General features: G+C 37.2%; 1 protein-coding gene across 1 annotated transcript in view; it reads left to right on the top strand.

Annotated features, from left to right (window-relative positions):
* DARS1 (aspartyl-tRNA synthetase 1) overlaps positions 1-16,287 on the top strand; it is a 57,964-nt gene that overhangs the window by 7,626 nt on the left and 34,051 nt on the right. Inside the window, exon 4 of the mRNA XM_039342343.1 lies at positions 13,902-14,004. Coding sequence (XP_039198277.1) covers positions 13,902-14,004 — 103 coding nt within the window. The remainder of the gene's footprint in view (positions 1-13,901; positions 14,005-16,287) is intronic.

Consider the following 16,287-nt stretch of genomic DNA (forward strand, 5'->3'; position numbering starts at 1 on the left):
CTCGGTTCTTGGCTGCACAGGCCTCCAGGAAAGGCCTCTGACTGAGAAATGCAGGCCTGGCTGCAGAAGACGCCTCAGAAGAAGTGGGCCAGTGAGGAGAGGTTTGGTTGCAAGGTAAGTGGGTGTGGGGTGCATGGGGCAGATTCACACCCCTACCCCTGCCCTAGTTTGATTTTTAAGTGTGTGCCTTGCCCCCTAATTAGGGCTTATTTTGGGGGTAGGGCTTATATTAGGCCCACCCCCCAAAAATCAAGCTAAGGCTTATTTTCGGGGTAGGCCTTTTGGGGAAATACAGTAGCAGCTCAGGAAGTTTGCAAATTAGAATTCCAGGTTATGTCAAGCACAACTTGAGATAAGCAGATACAAACATTTTTAAGAATTCTAGTTGCTACCATAGTTACAGTTGATAAAAAAAAACTGACCGCTTCCTTCAGTGAGATAATAAAGTGTTCCAATCTACTGTTTGAAATAGCCTGGAAAGTTTGCTCATGGGAACAGTACAAGAGATATATTTCTGAGCATGACATTTTGGATGAGAGCTTTGGATATTGGGAATGCCATCTTCTAGATAGGTGCAGCAGGACAGAATGTTGGCTTCTAGATTATAATTCTGAGAATAGATGCTCTAGGTTTCTGCCTCTCTTTTCTACTCCCCTTCTCATGGATTTTTATGGAATGTTTTTTAATATAAGAAAAGCACGTTCTCTCAATTACTGAACCTCTGTGAACACTTCTACAATAAATATGTATGTTTACTCTAATCATTACATTGGATTTTATACTGGTAAACTTTTTTATGAGAATATAGTTAAGTATCCTTTTAAATGCCTTTAAGGTCATAAAAAACCATTTAGAATTCATTTATATTTAAAGTCTCAAAGCATTGCTGAATTATTAGTCATGCTAGAATTTCTCTTTTCAAACTAAAATCATGGCTTTTTATGTACTATAATACAGGTTAAAGAAATGGGAAACCCTGGAACAAATTGAGCTTTCATGTTGTGCAAAATGAAATTCTTCAGTTCTTTAAAGAAAAAAGAAAAAAATCTGCTGTTAACAGTGACCTCAGAAGAAGTTCAGTCTGAACTCCATACTATGTCTTTTTTTATATAAATATTTTATGAATTTTCTAGTTTTACAGTCAAATACTTAATAAACAACGTGTTGTCTAGGTCCATTAGTAATTCAGTGGTCTATATTAACTTCTTCAGCCTAGATCCAATATTACACCATCAAATTTTTCCTCTCTTCTTCCAATAGTACCTGTTTTCCCATACTAGGCAAATACAATTCTTATTGTTATTAGTAAATATACAATTGAATATCAACATCTTTGTTACATTTTTCTAATAATATCAATGTCAGTTTAAGATATCTTTTCTAACCAAAACATATCTTAATTGCATTTGCACTTAACATCCATATGTTCAATCAGTATCCTGTTTTCGCTTTTTTTTTTAATTTTAATTAAAAAAGTTTTCAAAATATCTCTATTATTTATAATTCCAAAGTAAGTTATATTTAGGTACCCAAAAGCTTACAAATCTTATCTTTCTAGTTATAATAATACTTCTATTTCTAGCAATTATCTATTCTCCACTATATTCAAACATCTAATTAATAGTATAATATCCCATCTAATGGGTCAAAACCTCTATTTTCTTCAGTCTTACTCTAGCTTTCTTCCTTTGCCAATTAACTTTCCAAGTCAATGCATTTGAATCATCAAGTAATTCTTCCTCTGTGTTTGTGTATATTGTTTGGAATAAAAAAAGACCATTTATTTAAAGTATTTTGGGAAGAACACTTAGCACATTGATATTCATTAAACAGCCTCCCTCCTTCTTCAATTCCCCACAGTTCTCCTAACAGCTCTATCTTCCATTCAGTCAGTTCTTTTTCCTTTTCCTCAAATGTGTTCTGAAATCTTGATTGGTAAGATCTCTTTTCCATTTCCGATATTATCGCTATGTCTTCTAGTTCTTCAGTTGTCTAAGTCTGTCTGTTAGTTCCTTCCTTGGGTCCTCCATCTTTGGATCTGCTTCTTCTAGTTTTCCTTCTATTTCCTGGATTGCTAGTTCCTTCTTTGTAGTCATTTTCTGGGTTTGTTAATTTAGATTAGAAAATTGTTGCTTTATCTCCTTTGTGTTATTTTTAGTCTCGTCATGAGCTAAAGCAATTGACTCTTGTATTGATTTCAATATGGAGAGAATTTCTTTCTAATCTGCATCCATATTTTCTAGGTGGTATATCAAACTGAAGATTTTGGAGACAGGTGTTAGGGATGGGTTTTTAACCATTTAAAGCTGAGTATGGGACATCCATTTTATTTTTTGTAGGTGGTCTTTATAGTAAAAGTTGTTCATCAATCAAAGATTTATAATCCAAAATATTCCATCATCTCAAGCAATGATGTGTGTTTCTCCTGCAGGGAAATAGTTCCACAATACAGCTCTGAAAGTCAGTTAATATTTATATTTGTAGTTCAGGCAGGCCACTTTCAAAGTAGTTTATAGTCTCTGCCACACAGATAAGCAGCCCAAGAGTTTTTTTTTCCCCCTTTTCCCAGCTGCAGTCTTCAAAAGTGAAAGTTTCCAAGGACAGCAAGAGTCTTATCCGAATCTGGGCTTCAAGCCAACTTTCCTTTAGGCATAACAAATTGTAGTGCCGTAATTCACCACTAGATGTCCTTAGCGCCATTTTCCAGCTTTCTAAATCCAAACTTATATTACAAACTTTTCAAGTCTCTTTTTTAAAAAAAGTCTCAAAAGCACTTTTAGTCCCCAAATTTCAAAGCCATATGTGTGTATTAATTCCAAGTTAATCTTGTAATTTTCTCTGTTTTCCCCCAAGCAATTAATTTGCCGCTTTTCTTTTCCTGACGGAGTGGGGTAGAAATTCCCCTTCTCATTGGGGAATTTGGGGCAATTATTTCTAGGAAAAAGCCTTAGTCATAAAGAGAGGATATGGTCTCACCCAGTTTCATTCACATTGCTGAAAAGTTGCTCCTTGGTGTTTATTTTCTTCAGTTGTCAGCAGCTTCTGATTGGCTAAACAAATGTAGCCAGTCTTTCCCCCGCTGGTTTGGAGGGCTTCCTCCGATCAAACAGAAGGGCCGCCGCCCTCCCGCAATCAACGAGGGTCCCCTCCTTGCTTGTCGCCTCTACGGGGCAACCTTTGACCCTTTACAGGGTCCCCAGTGGGGCAAAATTGGACAAAAGACAGAGCCCTGTCTTTTTGCGCCCATTTCACCGCAACGTCAGACCAGAAGTCCCAACTCCATACTATGTCTTATGCAGACCCACCTGCCTGTCATTTTTCTTCACTATGGAAACTGGTTTTCTTGGACATCTGCTTCTAGCACACAAACTTTAAATATGTTTTGACATCTTTAGGTGATATCTGAAACTGACAGTTGTGTTGATCAAAGTTTATTTCCTCTTTAGACAAAAACAGTATTATAAAACATCACAGTAGTTAGGACAAATGCCTGTTGTTTAAAAAAAACATTTTAGTGATGCTGGAAACAACAAACAGGATTGCACATTATAGTTCTATAGTAAAGTAGATCAAATGACATATTATTTTGTGTCACTAATTCTGTGAAAACCGTTTTATTAAACTGTCCTCTGAAAAGTAGGATACAGATGAATGTTAAGAGCATTCATGCTGGTTCATCAAGTCTGTGATGAGAGCCAGTTCATATTCTTGTATTGTAACACTAATTTTGCTCTTAGTAATTGTATTGGTTAATACTATGTTCATTATTCCAAGTCTGAGCTTGTCCTATATGAGATTTCCAATAGGTAGATCTTGGTAAGCAGTTGGAAAAAAAAGGTTTCCCCTATTTTCTTGGTGTTAGCTATAATGCTGTATCCTGAACTGCTTGATTGAGCCTCTCTTAAGTTCCATTAGTCTCCCTTAGTTTCAGAATTAGTACCAATTTCTGCAGAAGCTTATTCACAATTTTAGGAAATGCATCTCTTAACCAGACTTCTTAAAACAGGTCAAGGAAGTTGAGTAATTACTAGAATTATAGAGGTGTTATAACAAATGTTAGACTATTTTAAACAATAGCTATTTTGACTTGATAAATAATACCTCTCTTAACTCAGAGACAGAATCATTCCAGTGTTCTTTTTAAAAGATAAAAAAAGATGAGCCCCATAAATTCTAATTTATCTTCCATTAAAATGAGGACTTTAGATAGAAATTTAAATAAGTAATTTATTATAATATGCTGAATTCTCCCATTCTGACTGTAATATATTTATATGTAAATAGGTTTGTTCTTGACTAATTCCTTTGATTTTATTCCCCTGCTAAATATTTTCTGTTAAAATATTTTTAAACTGTTTATGTCCTTGATGAATAAGCATAGCAATTCAATACAGGTAGTCCTTGACTTACAACCATTCTTTTAGTGACTGAAGTTAGAACAGCATTGCAAAAAGTAACTTGTGACCATTTTTCACATCTACGACTGTTGCAGGATCCCCATGGTCACATGATCAACATGGATGCTTGGCAACTGGCATGTACAGCGAGGGAAAAAAGTATTTGATCCCCTGATGATTTTATACATTTGCCCACTGACAAAGAAATGATCAGTCTATACTTTTAACGGTAGATTTATTTTAACAGTGAGAGACAGAATAACAACAACAACAATCCAGAAAAAAAGTATTTCAAAAAAAGTTACAAATTGAGTTGCATTTTAATGAGTGAAATAAGTATTTGACCCCTTTGCAAAACATGACTTAGTACTTGGTGGCAAAAACCCTTGTTGGCACTCACAGAGGTCAGACGTTTCTTGTTGTTGACCACCAGGTTTGTGCACATCTCAGGAAGGATTTTGTCTCACTCCTCTTTGCAGAGCCTCTCCAAGTCATTAAGGTTTTGAGGCTGACGTTTGGCAGCTCGAGCCTTCAGCTCCCTCCACAGATTTTCTATGGGATTAAGATCTGGAGACTGGCTAGGCCACTCCGGGATCTTAATGTGCTTCTTCCTGAGCCACTCTTTTGTTGCCTTGGCTGTGTGTTTTGAGTCATTGCCATACTGGAATATTCATCCACGGCCCATTTTCAATGCTCTGGCTGAGGGAAGGAGGTTCTCACCCAAGATTTGTCAGTACATGGCCCCATCCATCATCCCTTTGATGAAGTGAAGTTGTCCTGTCCCCTTAGCAGAAAAACATCCCCAAAGCATAATGTTTCCACCTCCATGTTTGATGGTGGGGATGGTGTTCTTGGGGTCATAGGCAGCATTCCTCCTCCTCCAAACACAGTGAGTTGAATTGTTGCCAAAGAGCTGGATTTTGGTCTTATCTGACCACAACACTTTTACCCAGTTCTCCTCTGAATCATTCAGATGTTCATTGGGAAACTTCAGATGGGCCTATACATGTGCTTTCTTGAGCGGGTGCTGCAGGATTTCAGTCCTTCATGGCATAGTGTGTTACCAATTGTTTTCTTGGTGACTATGGTCCTAGCTGCCTTGAGATCATTGACAAGATCCTCCCATGTAGCTCTGGGCTGATTCCTTACCGTTCCCATGATTGTTGAAACTCCACGAGGTGAGATCTTGCATGGAGCCCCAGTCTGAGGGAGATTGACAATTATTTTGTGTTTCTTCCATTTGTGAATAATCGCACCAACGGTTGTCACCTTCTCACCAAGCTACTTGGCAATAGTCTTGTAGCCCATTCCAGCCTTGTGTAGGTCTACAATCTTGTCCCTGACATCCTTGGACAGCACTTTGGTCTTGGCCATGGTGGAGAGTTTGGAATCTGATTGCTTCTATAGTCAGGTGTCTTTTATACAGGTAACAAGCTGAGATTAGGAGCATTCCCTTTAAGAGAGTGCTCCTAATCTCAGCTCGTTACCTGTATAAAGGATACCTGGGAGCCAGAAATCTTGCTGATTGATAGAGGATCAAATACTTATTTCACTCATTAAAATGCAAATCGATTTATAACTTTTTTGAAATGCATTTTTTCTGGATTTTTTTGTTATTATTCTGTCTCTCACTGTTAAAATAAACCTACCATTAAAATTATAAACTGATTGTTTCTTTGTCAGTGGGCAAATGTACAAAATCAGCAGGGGATCAAATACTTTTTTCCCCTCACTGAATTTATAAAGGTTGCAGTGACCCAGGAACTTGTGATCACATTTGCAACCTTCTGACAAGCAAAGTCAGTGGTGAAGCCAGATTCACGTAACAACTGTGCTACTAACTTAACAGCTGCAGCGATTCACTTAACAACTATAGCAAACAAAGCTCGATCAAGGAGTACGTCTTGATTCTCAGCCCTATTAGATAGATTAGATCGGGAAACTGACTCCATGGGAAGACTAGAATTGTATTTTACTGAGACATACAATAATAACAAAAGCTTGCAAGTCTGCCTGGGTTTCTTGTTCCCTCTCTCTCTTATACCCCAGGGAGTCAAGAGGAGCCAGTCTTTCATGCCTCCCTAGTCTCAGTGCATACTTCTGCACCTGTTACTGTCTTAACAGCTTCCGGTGGGTTTCCCTAAGGTGGCTCCGTATAAAAATTGTAATTACTTGTTTAGGGGAAGTGTAAACAGGTCAATAAAATCCTGTTCTGTCCGATTCAAAGTCATAAAATAGACATTATAAGCATTTTTTATTGTGCTGATTTTTTTTCTTGCAATTGCTCCCTCATAACATCCTTCAGTAGATATTATAGTATATTGGAGACAGTGGAGAATCATATAATATAATGCAATTTAAATGCTATAGGATTGAATGTAGTTTAGTTCACTATTCTGAAAGAATATTCCATTCTGTACCACCACATTCCATTGAATAGAATTGTTTCAGAAAGAGAATGCGGTGGATGTTAGCAAAAGCTGCCATAGAAGTGATCTCTGTGGCACAAAATTTCTTGGGGTGAAATCCCAGATATAATTCTATCTGATACAGAACACTTCAGTGCAATAATCCATACCCTCATATACTTTCAGTTAGATTATTGTACTGTGTTATTTGTGAATCTTCCATAAATGCTATCTGGAAACGTCAATTGTTATTAAATACAACTGGAATTAATATTTATGATTATGCTAGTAATATTGTTCATTAGCTCCTAGTATGTTTTAGGCCCAATTCAAAGCTCTTGTATTGATTTACAGATTTCTTCATAATTTTGATTTTACAGTATCTCAACAAATGTCTCTTTTCATATGTTTCTATATTATTTCTATATAGTAGCTAGATGCTGGGTCAAATGGGTTGGGTAAACAAGAGTTGTAGAAGTTCATAAACAGGGCCTTTTTCACAAGGGGAGGAAACTATTACTCTTAAAATACATTTATTAGTATTCAACTAGGGGAGACAATGTGTATGTTTGTTTTTTCTTTTTATTCACATTTTTTGTCTTGCCTAGTTTTGCTTTGTTTTTGAATTTTCTTTTTTTCTTTTTTGCAATTTGTATTTTAATGTTTTGAATAAAAAATATTCAAAAATACATTATGACGTAGAGATTAATTGCAGGTTTACATTTAAAAATTAACTAAAAATGAATTTTAGAAGCTTCTTTTAGTACAATATGTTCTGTTGTGAGAGGAAGCTAACTTACAATAAGGTATTAACAAGCATCAAAATATTATTTATATTGTTATTCTGTCAAGTATTATTATTCATCAAGAAATAACATAGCACAATGAAAGATATAAAGAATCACATTTTTGGCAGGTATTCTTTGAAAATTTGAGTTCTCACCAGGAATCTAGGAACTATCCAAGTAATATTATAAGATATAACATGTCCCCATCATCATCATTTTTTTTGCAAATATGTAGCTGATATAGTAGAAATAGTCTTTTAAAATATGTTTAATCTGTGCCAATAACTATAGGAATGACTGCAATTTTTTCCATAATCTATGTATTATTATAATAATAATAATAATAATCCAGCAGAGATATACAACTGTTCTCATTTGGAAACCAGGCACCTCTTCCTCAGGAAGAACAAAAACCTCTAACTAAAGAAATAAAAGAATTGAAACAAAGAATAACTGAGCATCTAGAACAGCACAAAAACAACAGAATAAGGCTACCTGCATTGAAGCTTGTTCCAAAGAAACAGTTAGCACAAGCATTAAAAGATGCAAATACTGCAATATCAAGTATAACCACCAATTCACTGCAAGAAACAAACCAACTAATGTACAGCACAGCTGCAGTTATAACAGAATACCTGGGATGCAAAATCAACAAAAAAGAAAAATAAACAAACAGTGCACCAGAAAAATGGAAGGTTAGACTAGAAAATAAGATCAGCAAGTTAAGATCACATGCAAGCAAGCTAGAACAGATGAAAGAAAAGAAGCTGAAGAACAAGAAGACCAAAGAATACCTAATCAAGAAATACCACTTAGAAACAAGGAAGATCAAGGAAGCACTGGAAATAATAAAGCAACAAATAACAGCTATAGCAGGAAAATCAGTAGATATGAAGCTCGAATTGCAAACTATAGGCAGAACCTCCAATTTCAATCCAATCAGAAACGTTTCTACCAATCCATCAATGGAGAAACTGCAAAGAATCAGTCAGTACCTGACAAGGAAGAAACAGTGCAGTTCTGGAAGCAGATATGGGATAACCCAAAGAAATACAACAAGGATGCGGCTTGGTTAAAAGAGGTGGATGCAAATAAAACAGAAGTTGAAATGAAAGAACTAGTAATAACAACAAAAATGGTAGAAAAAAGAGCAAGAAAATCAAAAATTGGTCAGCACCAGGTGAAGATGAACTGCATGGGTTTTGGTTGAAACATCTAACTGTTATACACCCACTCATTGCCAAGCAGTTCAACAATATACTACAAGGAGGAGAAATTGAAAAGTGGCTAATAACTGGGAAAACCTACCTAATAATGAAAAATCCAGCAAAAGGGGCAACACCAGGTAACTACAGGCCAATTACCTGCTTACCAACAACTTTCAAATTACTAACTGGTGTAGTAGCTGATGCAGTGCAACAGCATCTAGTTGAAAACAATCTCTTTCCACCTGAGCAGAAAGGAAACCGCCCCAACAGCAGAGGAACAAAAGATCAACTCCTAATAGACAAAATGATCTTGGAAAACTGCAAGAGAAGGAAGACCAACCTGAATGTGGCATGGATTGACTACAAAAAGGCATTTGACTCTCTGCCACATGATTGGATAATAAAGTGCCTAGAAATAACAGGAGTCAGTAGAAACATCAGAAAATTTGTGCAAAGATCGATGGCACAATGGAAGACACAGTTGCAGATCAATGGTGAGAGGCTGGGAGAGGTTAATATCAAGAGAGGAATATTTCAAGGAGATTCATTATCATCATTACTATTTGTTATTGCACTGTTTCCTCTGTCAACAATACTGAATAACTCAGGACATGGCTATCAAACATCAAAAACATCTGCCAGACTATCCCACCTCCTTTATATGGATGATCTGAAGCTGTATGGAAAAACATCATCTGAAATAGAATCGCTGCTCAACACTGTCCGTATATATAGCCAAGATATTGTAATGTAGTTTGGCTTGGACAAATGTGCCACACTTACTATCAAACAAGGAAAAATAGTGAAAACTGAAGGAATCAAGATGCCCCACAAAAATAACATTAAGAGTCTGGATGAGAAAGAGTACTACAAATACTTGGGTATCCTTCAAGCTGACAACATCAAGCACACTGAAGTCAAGAAAAAGATTAGAGGTGAATACATCAAGAGAGTGAAGAAGATCTTAAAATCCAAACTCAATGGAGGAAATACCATAAAGGCAATCAACACCTGGGCAATCCCAGTCATTAGGTACACAGCTGGAATAGTGGACTGGACTCAAGCAGAACTAAAAGCAATGGATAGGCAGACCAGAAAAATAATGACAATGAATCATGCCCTTCATCCACGCAGTGACATTGATAGACTTTATCTACCAAGGCAAATAGGTGGGCGTGGAATGCTACAAGTACATCAGATGGTTGAAGAAGAAAAAATGGCTTTGGAAGAATATCTGAAGAACAATGATGAAGATGCACTGAAATTAGTATATCAGGAAGGCTTACTGACTACTGGAGAGACCAAACTGGCCTACAAGAAAGACCAAATGAAGAACAGAATAGAGGCATGGGAAGACAAAGCACTACATGGCCAATACATGAAAAAAATAGCTGGGAAAGCAGATAATAATAAAACCTGGCAATGGCTAAGAGCAGGAAAATTGAAGAAAGAGACCGAGGGACTAATTCTGGCTGCACAAGACCAAGCCTTAAGGACAAATGCATACAAAGTCAAAATTGAGAAGACAGCAACAGACATAAGTGCCGCCTATGCAAAGAAGCTGAAGAAACAGTGGACCACCTGGTAAGCTGTTGCAAGAAGATTGCACAGACTGACTACAAGCAGCGGCATGACAAAGTAGCAACAATGGTGCATTGGAAGATCTGCAAAAAATATCATTTGCCTGTAAGCAAAAACTGGTGGGATCATAAAATAGAGAAAGTCATAGAAAATGATAAAATTAAACTGCTCTGGGACTTCGGAATTCAAACAGACAAGCACCTGCAACATAACACCCCAGACTTAACAATTGTCGATAAGAAAGACAAAAAAGTCTGGATAGTGGACGTGGCAGTGCCTGGAGACAGCAGAATAGACGAGAAAGAACTGGAGAAGATAACAAAATACAAAGACCTACAAATAGAAATAGAAAGACTGTGGCAAAAGCAAGCAAGGGTAGTACCAATAGTAATAGGCTCCTTGGGTGCAATCCCAAAACAACTGGAGCACCACTTGAACACAATTGGCATTGACAAATTCGCTATTAATCAATTGCAAAAGGCGGCCTTATTAGGAACTGCTTCCATCCTGCGACGATATCTGTAATACCATCAAACATCCACATCTGCCTATCCCAGGTCCTGGGTAAGGACTCGATAGGTAGACAAAATGCCAAATCCAGTCTGAACATCTGGCTGACTGTGCGATGATCAATAATAATAATAATAATAATGTTGGAAGGGACCTTGGAGGTCATCTAGTCCAACCCCCTGCTCAGGCAGGACACCCTATACCATTTCAGACAAATGGTTGTCCAGTTTCTTCTTAAAACTTCCAGTGTTAGAGCATTCACTGCTTCTGGAGGCAAGTTGTTCCACTGGTTAATTGTTCTAACTGTCAGGAAGTTTCTCCTTAGTTCTAGGTTGCTTCTCTCTTTGGTTAGTTTCCACCCGTTGCTTCTTGTCCTGCCTTCAGGTGCTTTGGAAAATAGCTTGACTCCCTCTTCTTTGTGGCAGCCCCTGAGATATTGGAATACTGTGATCATGTCCCCCCTCGTCCTTCTCTTCATTAAACTAGACATACCCAATTCCAGCAGCCGTTCCTTAAATGTTTTAGCCTCCAGTCCCCTAATCATCTTTGTTGCTCTTCTCTGTACTCTTTCTAGAGTCTCAACATCTTTTTTAACATCATGGTGACCAAAACTGGATGCAGTATTCCAAATGTGGCCTTACCAAGGCATTGTAAAGTGGTATTAATACTTCACGTGATCTTGATTCTGTCCCTCTGTTAATGCAGCCCAGCACTGTGTTGGCTTTTTTGGCAGCTGTAGCACACTCCTAGCTCATATTCAAATGATTGTCCACTAGGACTCCGAGATCCCTCTCACAGTTACTACTATTGAGCAAGGTACCCCCTATACTATACCTATACATTTGGTTTTTCTTGCCTAAATGTAGAACCTTACTTTTTTCACCATCGAATTTCATTTTGTTAGATATGAATGTTTGTTAGATTTGAATGTTAAATCTCTATATTTCATATTTTTCCAATTCTTTTTTCCTTTATTCTTTTGTTCCCAGATTTAGCTACATCTACACAATTACTCTTTTTTAATTATTGTTATATCAAGTGATCATAAAATCTCACAAAACTTTAGCATAATTTTCAACTGCTTGCTCAATTTTGTGGTCATATTACCTTCAGGAAATGTGTAACTTTATATTTTTGTACAGATGCCCAAGAAACATAGTGACTATTATGTCAAGATGTTGTTTGAGCAATGTTGCTACATCCACTAATAATATGGTTTTATTTTTTTCTTCATAAAATATTCATTTGCTGTGGTTGATACATGCTAAACACTTGATTTCATCTTTTTTTGTTTGTAATTTTTATTTATTACTATTACTTGAAATAAGTGTGCCAAGTGTCAAGATTCCTTTCTGAAACCAAATCTGTCAAAAGAGACATTGGTAAGAGAAAGATTAGAGCAGTGGTTCTCAACCTGTGGGTTGGGACCCCATTTGGGGTCGAACGACCGTTTCACGGGGGTCGCCAAACAACGCAGTTCCCCATTTTTTCCCCCTTTTCCTTAGCTGTACTACTCCCTTTTATTCTGTTGGCTTTTGAAAGCCAATAGAATAGACTCTCTTGAATAGAGTCCAATTCTATTGGCTTTCAAAAGCCAATAGGAATTGTCCAGGCTGTCTCTGCCCTGCTGAGCCTGCCAAAAGCCCCATTTTGCAAAAAGTGCTGCAAGTTGTCTGCAGCGAAGGCGAGCTGTCTGGAAGCTTCCACCCCTCCCTGCTGAGCAACTACTAAAAATGTAAGTAAAAGAGGGCCAGGGTGGGAGGTGGGAGGCCAGCGGGCTCAGGGAGGGTTGCTGGTGCGCGTGGGGCCCGGCGGGTGCCTTACCTCCCTTGGGCTGGGCCAGCTGATGGCCCAGCCGGTGGTCGGCCTGCTCCGTCTCTGCCGCTTGCCAGCTACGCCTCAGCTGGCGCAGGGGGCGGCACTACGCATGCGTGGCACTCCCGGGCAGGGAAAGTCCTCGACTTACGACCGGTTGGATAATCCTTGACTTACGACTGGTTTAGTCCTTGACTTACGACCGGTTGTTTAGTCCTCAACTTACGACCGGTTGGGGGTCGCGGCATTAAAAAGGTTGAGAACCACTGGATTAGAGTATTTTTAACCTGACAAAAAATCCAGATTAGGCTACCTGCTGATAGAGCTTGATTTACAATTATGCCATTTCTGTACTGGGCAACCAGGAAGGGAAATAGTCGATGAGTTGGAGAAGGCAGAACAACAGATGTTGAATTTCATTTGTGACATCTTGGAATAGCCAAATTAAAGTGATAAATGCTCATCCAATATTGGATACAAGAGAACCTACAGAAAGCCAACTCTGGAGGCTTTGTTTGGCATGGCTACTGCTACCGCTCTACCTCAAGTAAATGATAGTCTAGCAAAGAATGAGACATAAATCTGCAACTCATAGCCTTCAAATAGTTTACACTTCAGTTCTAATTGTGGTTTAAAATATCTACAAGGCATCAGGTTGCTTAACTCTGGATTCAAGAAGTAACTGAAAAAGTATCTGTTCAGTGTCTGTCTTTTGTTCAATGATGTTATTTATTAAGTGCTTTGAACATGCCAAATTAAGTCAAAAAGGTAAAACCTCAGAACCAACCTATTCTGCTTTGAACCTTAGTTACCTTAGATCTGGAGGTGTTGCCTTGGTTATGTATCTTCATCTAAAATTTTTCACATCTTAACACATAAGTAACTACATTATTCTTTACATCGTATTATTTTTATCCCTCAGCAAGAGTAAGTGTGAGCTTACCATCACCTGATATTTTTTTCCTGAAGAATAATTTCCTTTTAACAAAAATAAGAAAATAAATCCATTATTGTGGTGGAAAAAAACACAGCAAAGACTATGCAGTACATGTCTGTGATTGTACTTTGCTTTATACGTCTAAAGCCTGGCCTGATATTACAAGAATAAACCTTTTTTTTTTAAAATTCATTCAGAAACTTTCCATGTAATTTGTCCTGGAAACACTTGCATTGTTTCTTCATCTTTCTTTTCAGGAAAACAGTGTTTCTTAGTCATACGTCAGCAGCAGTTTAACATCCAGGCTTTAGTGGCTGTGGGAGACCATGCAAGTAAGCAGATGGTAAAGTTTGCTGCCAAGTAAGTAAGCAATTATATCCTGTTACCACAGTGGACAATTGTGGGAATTCTGGCTCCTGGGGGTTGGGACCTTTTCACACATTAACATCAATGCTGTACTTGTTTTTTAAAGTGTAGTTATTTAAAATTGTCACTTCACTATAACACTGAACGCCTTACATTTATAAAAGACAAAATGGAACCCAGGCCTGAAGTTCATTCTGAGCTGCTAAAGGGACATTCTTTGCACAGACAGTTCCCATTTATTTCAGCTAGCTAACAAAACGATTGGCAAGTTCGGCTCCCAGACCTTATTTTCTTGGATGTCTCTGTGTCCCTGTGAACTCAATCTCAACCTTTTTTTTTTTTTTTTAAGTATCAGTTCCTAGCTATGAGATGTATTTCATCTTGTCTAAAGAGCAAGGGCAAATTAAAAGGTGTTTAGAAGTTCAGCACTGTGATTTTTTTTTTCTTAAAAGGGAAAGGATTAAGAACCTAATTTACATTCCATTAATTGGTCTCACTGGTGTTTAATCTTGTTCTGTGTAGGGTTTTTCTTTTTACCTCATCAAACATTTTCCTAATAGTAATTGACTCTGTTTCTGTTTTACCAAAAAATATTTCAATCAGTGGGCTCCTCCTTTTTGTTTATGTCTTTAAAATTTTGGCCTGATGATATGACAGTTTCCTTGAGTTACCAAAGTCATCTGGCTGGATGACTTTGGGCACACACTCTCAGTCCAAACCACCTCACAGGATTGTTGTTGTGGAGAAAATAGGAGGAGAAAGGTAAGCTGGATATGTCTGCTGTCTTGAATTATTTATAAACAATAGTAAAGGCAGGATACAAATCAAATAAATAAATAAAATCTGGAAACAAGGACAGAATGGAAACAAACTAAACAATGGAATTACCAGAGTACTTCTAAACTTGCTGTTAGAACTGTTTGAATTTGAATCTTTCCTGATGTTTACATTAAACATATGAGAATGAGAAAGGGAGTCCGGTGTTAAGGAGCCATTTTGTTCTAAGATGAATAACAGAATGTATATACTTAACGATTATTCACTTTTTAATTGGCGTGTTGTATCCAGATTTAAGGATTACTTCAGTGACTAAAAGCGTTCTAGTGCAAAATGTTTGAAATGCTGCTGTTCTCCTTTTGTCAGTAAAAGAATATACTCATGATAATCCAGGTTTTAGTAAATTGAAATGTCAGAACTGGACCCCCCTGCTTTCCAGCCCTGTCTCAATTTTTTTATATTATTAAAAATTACAGTGTAAGCCTAAACTTGACCTAATATGTTTTAAAAAGCCCCTTTCCAAACTGAAGTAAGCAGAAATGTTAAATCTACCATAGCAGACGTAAAAGACACATCCAGAGGCGGGTGTCTATCTGTGATCGAACCTATAGAAATATCACAAATGTAAATAGTTCTAATGGGCAAGAGAAGGAGGTGATGAGATTTGTACTTTCTGAAAAAGAGAAATTCCAACAGATCTAGCAATTCAAATTGATGAAGATGATTACTTCTCCTTTCTGATCTGTTCTGACATAATGCTTCACTAGACCCAATCTCTATTGTAGTATTCCCCAATCTGATGCCCTCCACATTATTTAGACACTGTTCCCACAATTTTGAAAGTACAATGTCAGAGAGTTTCTCCAACTATTGTGTATGGTTGTGCACAAAATAAAAGCTCTCTATGGAGTTCTTATGGAATAACATACGTGGGGTGTCAAGTGTTCCACATAGTAATGTAACAAAAGCTGAATGATCTCAAGTGTTTACCAGCTTGTCAGACCTTTTTCCTTGCAGTTTATAAACAGGCAACAGTTAATTCATAGAACAAGAATTTTGCTTAATAATATTTAGTAGAAGGAAGATTAAGGTTACAACACCATTGCAACCAGTACTCTATTTACAAATGTTTGTTTTGTTTTCTTCCCATTTTTTTGGTCTAAAGCTAAAAACTCTGTCTTATTTATGAAGACATAAAAGGTTGCATCAGTTCCCTGTTTTGATAACTTTCAGCTCTTTTATTAGCCCAGTATGAGAAGTAATTCACACTGCCTTGGGAAACATTGTTTGCTTTTTTTTACAATAACTTTATTAAGGTTTACAAAAACAAAGATAAAAATCTAAGCTAAAGAAAATATAAAAAGTAAAAAAGGAAAAAGAAATAGGAAAAAGAAAAAGAAAATATATAAAAGATGACTCCCCCTTCCTCCAGGAAAGTATAAACAATCTGGATAACTTAACACCTTATCTTGTACATCACTTTTAAAAAATAGCTTCCAC

The sequence above is a fragment of the Crotalus tigris genome, unplaced genomic scaffold (assembly GCF_016545835.1).
Source record: "Crotalus tigris isolate CLP2741 ecotype Arizona unplaced genomic scaffold, ASM1654583v1 scf7180000017790.654992, whole genome shotgun sequence".
Taxonomy (NCBI): Eukaryota; Metazoa; Chordata; class Lepidosauria; order Squamata; family Viperidae; genus Crotalus; species Crotalus tigris.